This window comes from Adelges cooleyi, unplaced genomic scaffold (genome assembly GCF_023614345.1).
Source record: "Adelges cooleyi isolate 19-005CV unplaced genomic scaffold, UGA_ACOO_1.1 ACOO_flye_CR_arks_rails_tigmint_CR_PRNA_376, whole genome shotgun sequence".
Lineage (NCBI taxonomy): Eukaryota > Metazoa > Arthropoda > Insecta > Hemiptera > Adelgidae > Adelges > Adelges cooleyi.
Window position 1 is genome coordinate 7535483 of NW_026096053.1, and position 10982 is coordinate 7546464.

General features: G+C 33.4%; 1 protein-coding gene across 1 annotated transcript in view; it reads left to right on the plus strand.

Annotated features, from left to right (window-relative positions):
* Positions 1-10311, plus strand: part of LOC126840391 (uncharacterized) — an 87108-nt gene extending 76797 nt beyond the window's left edge. The window contains exons 3-7 of the mRNA XM_050576080.1: positions 6132-6263; positions 8104-8294; positions 9036-9179; positions 9289-9413; positions 9696-10311. Coding sequence (XP_050432037.1) covers positions 6132-6263; positions 8104-8294; positions 9036-9179; positions 9289-9413; positions 9696-9811 — 708 coding nt within the window. The 3' untranslated portion in view covers positions 9812-10311. The remainder of the gene's footprint in view (positions 1-6131; positions 6264-8103; positions 8295-9035; positions 9180-9288; positions 9414-9695) is intronic.
* Positions 10312-10982: the final 671 nt, after the last annotated feature.

The following is a 10982-nucleotide window of genomic DNA, read 5'->3' on the forward strand; positions in this document are numbered from 1 at the left end:
TAAAATATCCCTCCCCGGTCCCCCCTCACATAATCCCTACACATTTAAATAACATGATATAATAAAAAACTGTTTGCACAAAACATGTTTAAAAAGTTTCAACCAAACCGCATTTGGTCAAGGGGATGCTAAACAAATGGCTTATGCAAAACGTTTAATCCTTCCTTAACGACAGCCGAGATAGACAATTAAAAATTAATTGGTCGGTTGCATAAATTGTTTGCATAGAGCAATTATAGCGCAATAACCGTCGTTTAATAATTACTTTATTGCATAAAATATATATATATATATTTTCTTTTCGATTTTTAACGTGCTTTTAAATTATGAGTTGTTATACTGCCGAGGTCTGATTGAAGCTGTCCGCTTATTTTTATAAACATTTAATTATATTGTACTATTATTCGGCTTTATATACCGACGTGCCTGTATAAAAGTTATAATGCATTTTACAAAACCGCCCAATGACAGTAATCGTTTTTTTACAATAATAAACGCTTCTGTTTAATTTTTTAACTATAAAATACACACATATGTATACATAATGGGCGCGTGCAAAATAATATTATTTTCTATGGATTATTAATATGCCGAAAAGTACAGTTTTGCGACAACAATGCGCGCACACATAACGCATTACGAAAATCCGACACCGACAAAAACTTTTTTTGGAAATAAAAAAAATAATGTAGGAGCTGTTGCCAAACCAACAGTAATTTTCATATATTATTTGCATTTTATAATATATTATACATTTTTTTTCCACATTATGTCACCGCGATTTAGCCACTCTAATTGGATCACATCGAATTGTGTATTTGTAGTAGGTATGCATATTATTGTGTCACGCCATGTCTTATCTAGGTAAAAAAAAAACGTTCCAAAGTAACAAAATATATTAATAATATGGCAGTCTTGAGTTTTTTTTATAATAAATCACTTTCACTCTTGTCAGTCTTAAACATAAATATTAATTATTATTTTCAATCAAATGTTTGTAAATTAGTCAATACAAGAGAACGATATACGCTTTCGGTGACAGTCGTAGAATTTTTTTTTCAAATTTTAAATATTGACCACTGAAATTCAAAATTTCTATTGTAACAAAATTGGAATGCGAAAACAATATAGTTAAATCTTAGCACCTATAACTTTCAAATGAAAATAATTAATGATTTTTAAATAAATATTTATTCAAGTACACTTTAAATGGTTTTCCTTGATGCACGTCTTTTATCTTTTGACATTTAACGTTTTTTGTAAAATGGTCCCCAGGAGTTTTTGCAAACTTAAGTTTAATTTTTATGGGTACCAGCTAACCAGGCATATTATGTATAGTAATTAAAATATTTTCAGAGAAAAACGCTGTAGTAAAATTAATTTATAGGGTTTTGATAATCCGGTAACACCTAGGTATAATATATTATTTTGAACTTGGAGCAAAACAAACGCCTTCTGGCGGGACCGTTTTAAGTTGATTGTGATAAACGGGATAATTTGCCAAAGGTAGGTGGCATACATAAAAGAGGAGCCAATTTTATAAAAAAAAATAGCGAAGAATGAGGTACGTAGTTTGGTGTGGGGGGGGGGGGTGAATTCATTTATTAGCTGTCAATTATTTAATTTTGTTACAAGTTTTTATTTGAATGTTTGTTAAGACCTAACCTAACCGATAATTTCCAACGTTACCTTACGTAGCACTTGTATACATTGGACCGTTGTAACACTATACCGTGTGTTCGTTTACATTGTTACCACTTACCATTTTATTGGTAAACACAATGCAGCAGCGCGGTGACGATGGAAATGAACACAAGAAGTCTCGGCGCTCATATATCATAGTAATATGGTGGTGTTTGAATCGATCCACATATAGGTGAATATAATGACATTCAATTACCGTGTACGTTAACAGCTATCGTGGCGTGAGGGCGACGTCTGCGCCGAAAATGTGTACCGCACAATCGGTTGCTATTGTTTCGAAACCTATATTATGGTCTATGGTAATAATACAAGACACACACACACACACAGTATTGGCTCTCAGTTTTATTTTTATTAATTTCAATTGTCTGTTTGAGTTGCGAAATCCCGGTTTGGAAAACTTGGGTAATGCCCTTAGAGAGACTCGTGTTTCGATACATATATGTATATTGTATTACACATATTATATAGACGATTGGTGGTGAGCACATGACTTAATTTAAGATTTCACGTGAATTGAGAAAGCGGTCATGTACTCGTGTGTTTGACACGACCCGAACCGTTTATTATTACTTTTTTTCATGACTTATATTATTTTTCACCTTGAGATTTCAATTTGGATTTTCGGTCCATGGTTTTTATTCAAAACACACGACCGGCCAAACGTGAACTACGGTTTTACATCACTCCGAACAACCCTCGGCCGTCGACGGCTTTGTACAATAGATATCTCGTTTTTGTTTTATTTTTGTTTACATACGTTTACAGTGTGCACAGGAATTATTATTAGTTATGTAAGTTCGGTGTCGAAAATCAACTTTATAATATTTTTTAACGTTTTGTAATCGAATTGGTATTTTTTTTGTTTTCGGTTGTTCTTAACACATTAGGTATTTTCCTCGCCCGTCATACTGCAATGAACTGAGATTTTAATTATCCGTCATGTATGGGTTACTCTGTCGACTTCCTAAGCAGGTTATTTTCAGTTCTTCCACACGAGTCCTATTGTGTGTTTTTATGCGTTTACAATTTTCACAGACTAAATAGGTGCATACATTTTGTTATTTTTGGTAGACGTGATTACAATTGAATGAAAAAAGTATATAAGCCGGAATTTCATTTGTATTGCAAATAAATAAAAATAAACAGCTATACTATGGCTTTGTTAGAACTATTAGAATTTGTTTGAATTATTTTTATCGGTTTTATTAGAATATTTTGTTTTGCAACTGACTTTCAGTAGAAACTCTTTACTGTACTACAAAATAGCCTTCAGCTTTAGGTTGCCTACAAAACAAATTATGAACTAAAAGGAGAGCACTTGTGGTTTGATCGCTTTGAACCGATTTCCAGTAAAGCGTTATAAAGTAATATTATTAATTTTTAATAATAAAAAAATGCATACCATTAGACAAAACAGAACCGCTGTCGCCTCCTATTCCCGCTTTTCGTTTTGCTTAATAATAACGTTTAACTGATGTTTGTGTATTCAATAATAGTGAACATTAAATTGTGAAAAAAAAACGATCAATACTCGACCGACACGAAGGACTACAACAGATATTAACATTCTGACGAAATACGCGCAATGACCCGTGCCAAATAATATGTAAAAAATAAAATATATGTCATTTCATTCATCATAAATATTATGTATGTACTCAATGGCGTAGTAGCTATAACTTGTATACTTACATATTATTAGTCGCGTCTTGACCTATGCACTTCCGTTCAAGGTAACCGTCAACGGTTCGTTTATAATATCGTTTAGGCTTATATTGATACACCGACAACAAAAACGGCTATTTAGTAATGATAATTACTATATAATAATTTCCCTCCGACGGCTGGCGATTGTAAAATTATTATTGTTGTGATACTTGGAGGTGCCAATAATATGTTAGAGGTCGCAGGACTCGGCAATGGTTTATCGTTTTAACATATATTAGAAATCTTGTAATTTGCGCGTTTAACTAGCTGGAAAACTTGCGGTTAAAAAACTAGTATAGATTTATATAAAAAAAAAAAAAAATGTAATAACACAAAATATACTTTTTCGCGCCTGAGCTGAACTTTTTTTAAGATGATCACGTGCGGTTTTTTCGTTTTCGATAGCTTTTAACTCAAATAATTATTATTGTATCGTTTGCCGTAGGCCGAGGATTCGGTTTTTGTATTTAGTTTGCTTTATATACCGCATCTATTTAATATCTGGTTCGACAAAAAGTAAAAACCGTTTTATCAGGTCACATATTATTATTGTTATTACTCCAAGTGTTCGGGCGCGACATTGTTAAACGATTTCAAAACGGGTGTCGAAAAGGGGACATGAACAATAGGTTCTCGTGGCGTTGGAGTTTTCAAACCGTGACTTATTAGGTATCATCGGTAAATGATTGTCTGCCAATCCAAATCGAGCGCCTGTTATTCGTTTATGTAAACCGAAAACCGTACACAGCTGTTGTCCGGTATTCGTTTCCGGGCAATGCCGAGAGACACTTCTTGATATTGATAAAAAAAAAAAAGATCAAAACTATTCAATAGGTTCGTTTGAGGTGCACGAGTGGCGAGAGCCAAATAGTTGATAAAAGTTGTCCCGAGATCAATTTTAGTCTTGTTTAGATCTGTCAAAGGTTATTACCGTAGTGGTTTTAAAAGCGCATCGCGAAAACAACTCTAAACATTGACTGGAATGCGCATTGCCCATTAATAGTCGGCTGTTCATGAAAATGTCCACTATTGGATATTGAGAACAGTATTTGTTTTTTCCATGATTTATAAAATATACATATTATTGTTATTCCATGATTTATCAAATATTGCATTGTGTTATCACTACTGAAATTTGCCAATTTAAATATTAGAGACAACTCTCGAATTTTAATTGATTCCAACTATTCAACGACTAAAAATCAGTTATAAAAAAATAAATGGCTACAATATCGTTATTTAATATTGCATTTTATACAAAAATGTGTACTCGGAAAAAAAGTTTACAAAAATATTAAAAACGACTTTTTTTGTAATGATTTTTTTGACAACGCACCCATAATTTTAAATAATACAATTAGTTAACCTACCTACTTATAATAATTGGATTCGGTAAGACATTTAACGAAACTCTTTATTATTATACTATTTTGTTAATATTTACGGATATTGTAAATATAATGTAAATATCTAGATATTAAAAAAAAGAAAGAGAGCGAAAGGGTTTCTATTTTAGAAGAGGTCTTATTGTATTCCATTATTTGTTATTAGACTTTTGACGATAGGCGTACTCGCAAACGTATGACGATAAGCAAACCTTCAAGTAAATTACATAACCGCGTCGGACAATGTGGTATATTATAATATATTCAAGGTAAAAAAAAATGTATGTACCTATACCACGGATGAGATATAGATAAGCGGACGTGGTCGCTTCTTCTACACAAAGCACATACAATTATTATTTAACACGTGTTTGTAATGGAAAAAGAAGTTATTTTTTTCCCAAAGATTTTCTCTCGGAGAGTTTAAAACAATAACTATTTATTATCAACAACTAGGGGTGGCTTATGTTCGACTCGCGAGTAATTGGATAAGTACTTGATCTCTAGTAATCATTTTCCTATGACAGACACACGCATGATCGATGGACCAGTTAACAATATGGTAATCTGACAGCCAGACACTGAAAAATGTGTTTTTTTATTGTCTCTCGTCCGATGTTTATGCTGGCCGGACAGTAAAACAGTTAGTATGTCATATTTCCGTTCTAATAATTCTATGCATAATAAGTCCGCTCGGTCGTCATTGTGATCAGCTCCTAAGTGTGTCCTTGAAATTTTCCTAATTATCGGCCTAATTTCACTCTTGTACCTATTAGGAATGTACACACATAATAATAAAATTATAAGAAAACGTGATATTGTTTTTTTTCTTCATTTTATTCGTTTAATGGGTTAAGGTTTCTCCTTTTTATCGAATAAAAAAAAAATTATAACAATATTTCACTCATTCTTGCACTATACATAATGAATAGTAATAATATTGTTATTATTCATATCCTCAGGATTCGCATACAATAGTCATATTCTTTTATATAATATTAGAGTTGTATAATTTGAAACCTTCTAAAAATTGTATCGTAATACCAAAATACCTACTAGCACAGATTTTTAGTAAAAAAAATATATATATTAATAAAGGTCTTAAAACAACACACTTTCTAGAATATTTTTCATGATCAGCGCTCAGATTTAAGAAGATGCCATACCTCTTATTTATTGAGGCACTTGTTTAGTGTAGGCACTTTTTTGCAAGTTTAAATGTTAACTGTAATGTATAAGTATTAGTTCAGTAATTAGGACTGTGTTTATTTTACAGTTTTTTCCGGTCAACCGATTTACGTTAACTAATCTCGTTTTGTTATTTTTTTTAAGGGATTTTCATGCTTGGACCTGTTGAACGCTGGCATGAAGCAATCCGGAGTGTATTACTTGCAAATCCGGGGCACAGCTTATTGGTACCTGAAGGTGTTTTGCGAACAAGAGATCGCCGATGGCGGATGGACGGTCAGTAAAAAGAAATATTTTTAGTGTCATATAATATATTATTTCTGTTGCAAACATCCCTTTTTCTCCCTTCATACTTAATCAAAATCGATAATTGCGGTATAGTTATTGCACAATTACACATTGTGTTTTCCGTTCGAAAACAATAGTTGAAAATTAAAATAGTTTACAGTTAATACCCAAATCGGGCCACTATAGCGTCGCTGACGACAACAATATGATTATGGTTTTTTTTATTCTAATATAATAACAATAATTCCAATAGTAATTGTACGACGATTTGCGGTGGTCTTGAAACGGCCGACGGTAAAAGTTAAAAAAAATAAAGAAAAACCATAATAGTAATAACGATAATGTTCGAGCATGCATCTCATTGTTATTGCGTACAGTGATAATAATAATAACAATAATAATAGAGGTAACTGGTAGTGTGTAGTAGTGGCGGTAGAAGATCAAGTACCACCTTACTGTACGCATAATAATATACGGTTACTAGATTTTTCTCATTATGACTTTTCGGACAACCTCGGCAGTTTCCGAAGTGATGTAACCCGAACGTGTGCGAATTGTAAGTGTACTACAAGAACACAAGAGACTTTTTTTGTTGATAAAACGCACACGACTGTCTCACTGGGTGTACTCTCAAGGTCTTCATGGTCAGCAGTAGCAGCAGCAGCACCTATTCGCGTGAAAGTCGTAACTAATGCATGGTATACACAAGTATATAAGTACGCACAATACAAATGTATATCAGCCCATTATTGTATATTTATTCACACACACACACTGCCTTGCTGTCGGTCCAGCCGTTTTCCTTCTACGGATCCGTTTCTGATATTTTTCTGCTGATTGCTCTTTAATTATTCTTAATCTCCGAAAAAAAACAATAGACGGTTTTTTATTCTCCTTCGCTCCTCCTCCGGCACAGTGACACAGTGTCATTTAAAACAAATAAAAAGACCTTCGAACGAGTCCATATTATGTCGTTAACGACGGCACGTTTGCCATCCAACGCAATACACGGGCTATTTTCGAGCTCCGAGTGGGTCCACAATATTATCACAGTTGATCCGCCTGTCTAATACTCCGGGATCTAGTAACTGTCGATCTAAATAAAAACACGAAGATTTTGGCTAACGATCGGGCAAGTGACCCTTAGGCTTCGGGTTACCAAGACGACAGATGACAGTTAACGATTAAACCAATTCAGTGTAGGAAAGACACCATTTTAAGACAATATGGCCTTTCACATTTTTTTTAAATGACATCAAGACCGTCGTTGATTGACCAAATATCAAATTTCCCCCCCACCTCCCCCAAATGATGCCACTGTACTTAAGCATTTGATGCTCTTTTTCATTTTATCGCCCATCATCATACGATTTTTCTAGTCTACAAATGACTATTTGACTAATTTGAGTCATGCATAAAAAATGGCATAGTCTTTTTGTCTTTCCCGTCTGGCTTCTTATTATTTTGTCCAAGATCTTTGGCGTCGAATCTTAAGTATAACAATTGTACTCTCTTGAATCCTTCGATGTATCTAGAAAGCTTTTCTCGTTCGGATTAGTAGACATTTTTACTGACTAGAATGTCACGCACTCGCTCAACATGTGATATCTCTTAAATCCGTCTCCGTTTATCACCAAACCTGAACAACGTTGATTTCTCAACTCACCTCTTAACAAGTCCCCTATTACACCTGACCCGCAGCGGTACTGTGGAGTTATTTTGATCTTTCTTCCAAATGATGAAGTCCGGTGGTGGTTAGTGGTATTATTTAGCATTTGGTATACCTTTAGTTATACCGGGTTATTACAATAAACGTTGGCGTTTACAGGTTATTCAGAGGAGAGACGACATCGGAGATCCCATACGGGAAAATTTCAACAGGGACTGGACGGACTACAAGAATGGGTTCGGCGATCCGACCAAAGAGTTTTGGATGGGTAACGAGAACATTTACATGTTGACAAGCAACGACGAGTACATGCTGAGGATCGAACTAGAAGATTTCGAAGGCAACAGAAGGTGAGTTACTCTGAAGCCGTTTGCACACACATTTTGTTTACAATCATCCTCTTTTTATGACAACAAAGGTCAAAATCCAAAATAGGTCGTCATAGAAACGTTTTTGTTTTGCATTGACTCAATAAAATCTCAGATTGAGGGAAGTGACGCCTGGGGGTTTGATTTCTATGAAAACATTTGGGACATTTTTCATTTGCGACATTTGGGAGGGGATACAACAGCAAAGTCGCCAACTTCTTAAAAAAATATTTCTCTAACAATTGAAAACTTGTCAGAGAACAATACAGGTACAATACAGTTAGCAGACTATTGCTAAGATTAAAATAAACATTTCTTTTGTCAAGCGATCTTCCCCTATGTCAGGAGTGGCCTTAAAAAGGTATATGTTTATTGATATTTTACTTTTGTTATTAGAGAATATTAATGATCCCAATTGACGCGTTCTGTTGATTCGAATACACTCTAAATAAAAAATATTTGAGACATTCCAAAAATAATGATAATGACCTATGATTTGTCATAGACACAAACGTAACAAATTCGGTAAAATAACCCATATATTTTAGTTTTTTCAAGTTTAGATATACTGCTTATTATTTTTGTTGGTCCTAACCGCTAGTACGGCTGGACACCTAATCGTGTCATTTTTTATGCTGATCATGTTAGGATCGCGTAATGGACGGCATTGGGGGGGTTTTTATTTTGAAACTATAATTTGTGTTCCGATTTTGTTTTTTTTAGATATGCTCAATACTCGCACTTTAAAATCTACTCCGAGGCGGAATACTATAAACTGGAAATCGACGGTTACGAAGGCAACGCGGGAGACTCGTTGAACGATCCGTGGTACGGAAGCAACAACAGTCCGTTCTCCACGTACAACAGGTTCGCAAGACTCCTAAATAAAATATCATCTGTGCAAAACTATTATGATGATCGACGGGGCTGGAGGTTTTTTTTTTTTAATTGTTCGACCTTATTTGTGCTGTTGTAGAGATAACGACAGGTCTAGTTTGAACTGCGCGTCCATGCTGAAGGGCGGATGGTGGTGGAAGTCTTGCGGCAGAGGACTGAACGGATTGTACCTGAACGATCCCCAAGACTTGACGGCCAGACAAGGTACGTGTACGGCGATCGGGTAGGCAACTTAACAGTCGGCCGTGAACGACCACCGTTCAACGATTCTATTTCAGTGTGTGTCTCTCTCTTTCACACTATATATTCCTACAATCTATTTGGCGGGTCCGAGTATATAATATATATATATTGTAGTTTTGAGTAGTTTCGGCTGATTTCCTAGCCCGTCTTGCACTATTAATTAGGGGCTAAATATTATAAAATAATCTCATTTTAAGATAAAAAATTATTTTAAATTTTACCCATATCACAAACATGTTTTAGGTATCGTGTGGTTCCGTTGGAGAGGATGGGATTACACACTGAAGAAGGCACAAATGTTAATCAAACCAAAGGTCACCGCTATTCCACCGTTGCCAGTAACCAACACCGTCCGATAAGAAAACACGAGCACAGAGTTTTTAATCTGCCAAAAAAAAATACAGTCCCACGCCATGTGCTGAAATCTGTCCGGAGATCGATTACTGTTAGGCTCAATATTACTACTATTTTTGTATTTTTTTTTTTTAATTTCTTCTATACATCCCCAAAACGTATCAAAGGATTACACGGAATACGGAACATCCGTTTTGGTCGAATCGGAAGGCGTAGAAAATTAATGTAAAAAAGATTGTATTTATTATGTTGTAAATATATTTAAAATGTGCCTTATATAATAATATTATATAAATATTACTTAGTTATATTTTAGGCGAACAAAAGTTGTTTATCTTTATTATAATTATTATTTTATTTTTTTTAACTTTGTTAATAATGTTATTCAATATTATTTTTGATCATTTAAACACGTCAATGAGTTTTGTTAATAGATTTCGTATTCTTATACACATTCCTCTTATCAATCCATCATTATTCATAATTGTTATATATATATTCATATATATGAGAAAAGGAAAAATTAATAAAAATCAAACATTTTGTAATTTTAAATGTTGTTTAGTTAATTATTTCAATAAGCCTACAAAAGCGATTTATCTATTGATTTTTAAAATATCGAATTAAGATAACAATACTAAATTTCGAATTGGCTTTATAGGGGATTTAAATCAGTGTATTAAAAAAAAAATTTTTTTTTAATAATTAGGATTTGGTCATTAGGTACATCAGGTCAAATTTTAATTTGCATTTTTCTAAGATGAACATTTCATTAAATAAACAGAACGTTGTTTTAATTTAATAATTAACATTTTTATTAGTATTAAGATTAATTAAGAAAGCAGGGTTCCGTAACGTAACAAAATATAACGTTATAAACTCAATTATTTCGTTCACCAAAATAAATTTCACAGAACATAACATATGTTTGGTGAACGTTATAATGAATAACGTTTTACATTTTTTTACCCCAAGAACGTTATACCGAATAACGTTATAATTTGTTTTACTCCGAGAATGTTAAAACGAATTTTGCACTATAATTGTATACCTTAATAACGTTTACTACTGTAAAGTAACGTATCATACCAAATTTGAATTCAGCTAACCTAAAAACGAATAAATAATTAAATTTTTATCAAATACTTCTTATAACAAATAAATAAATGAAAATTA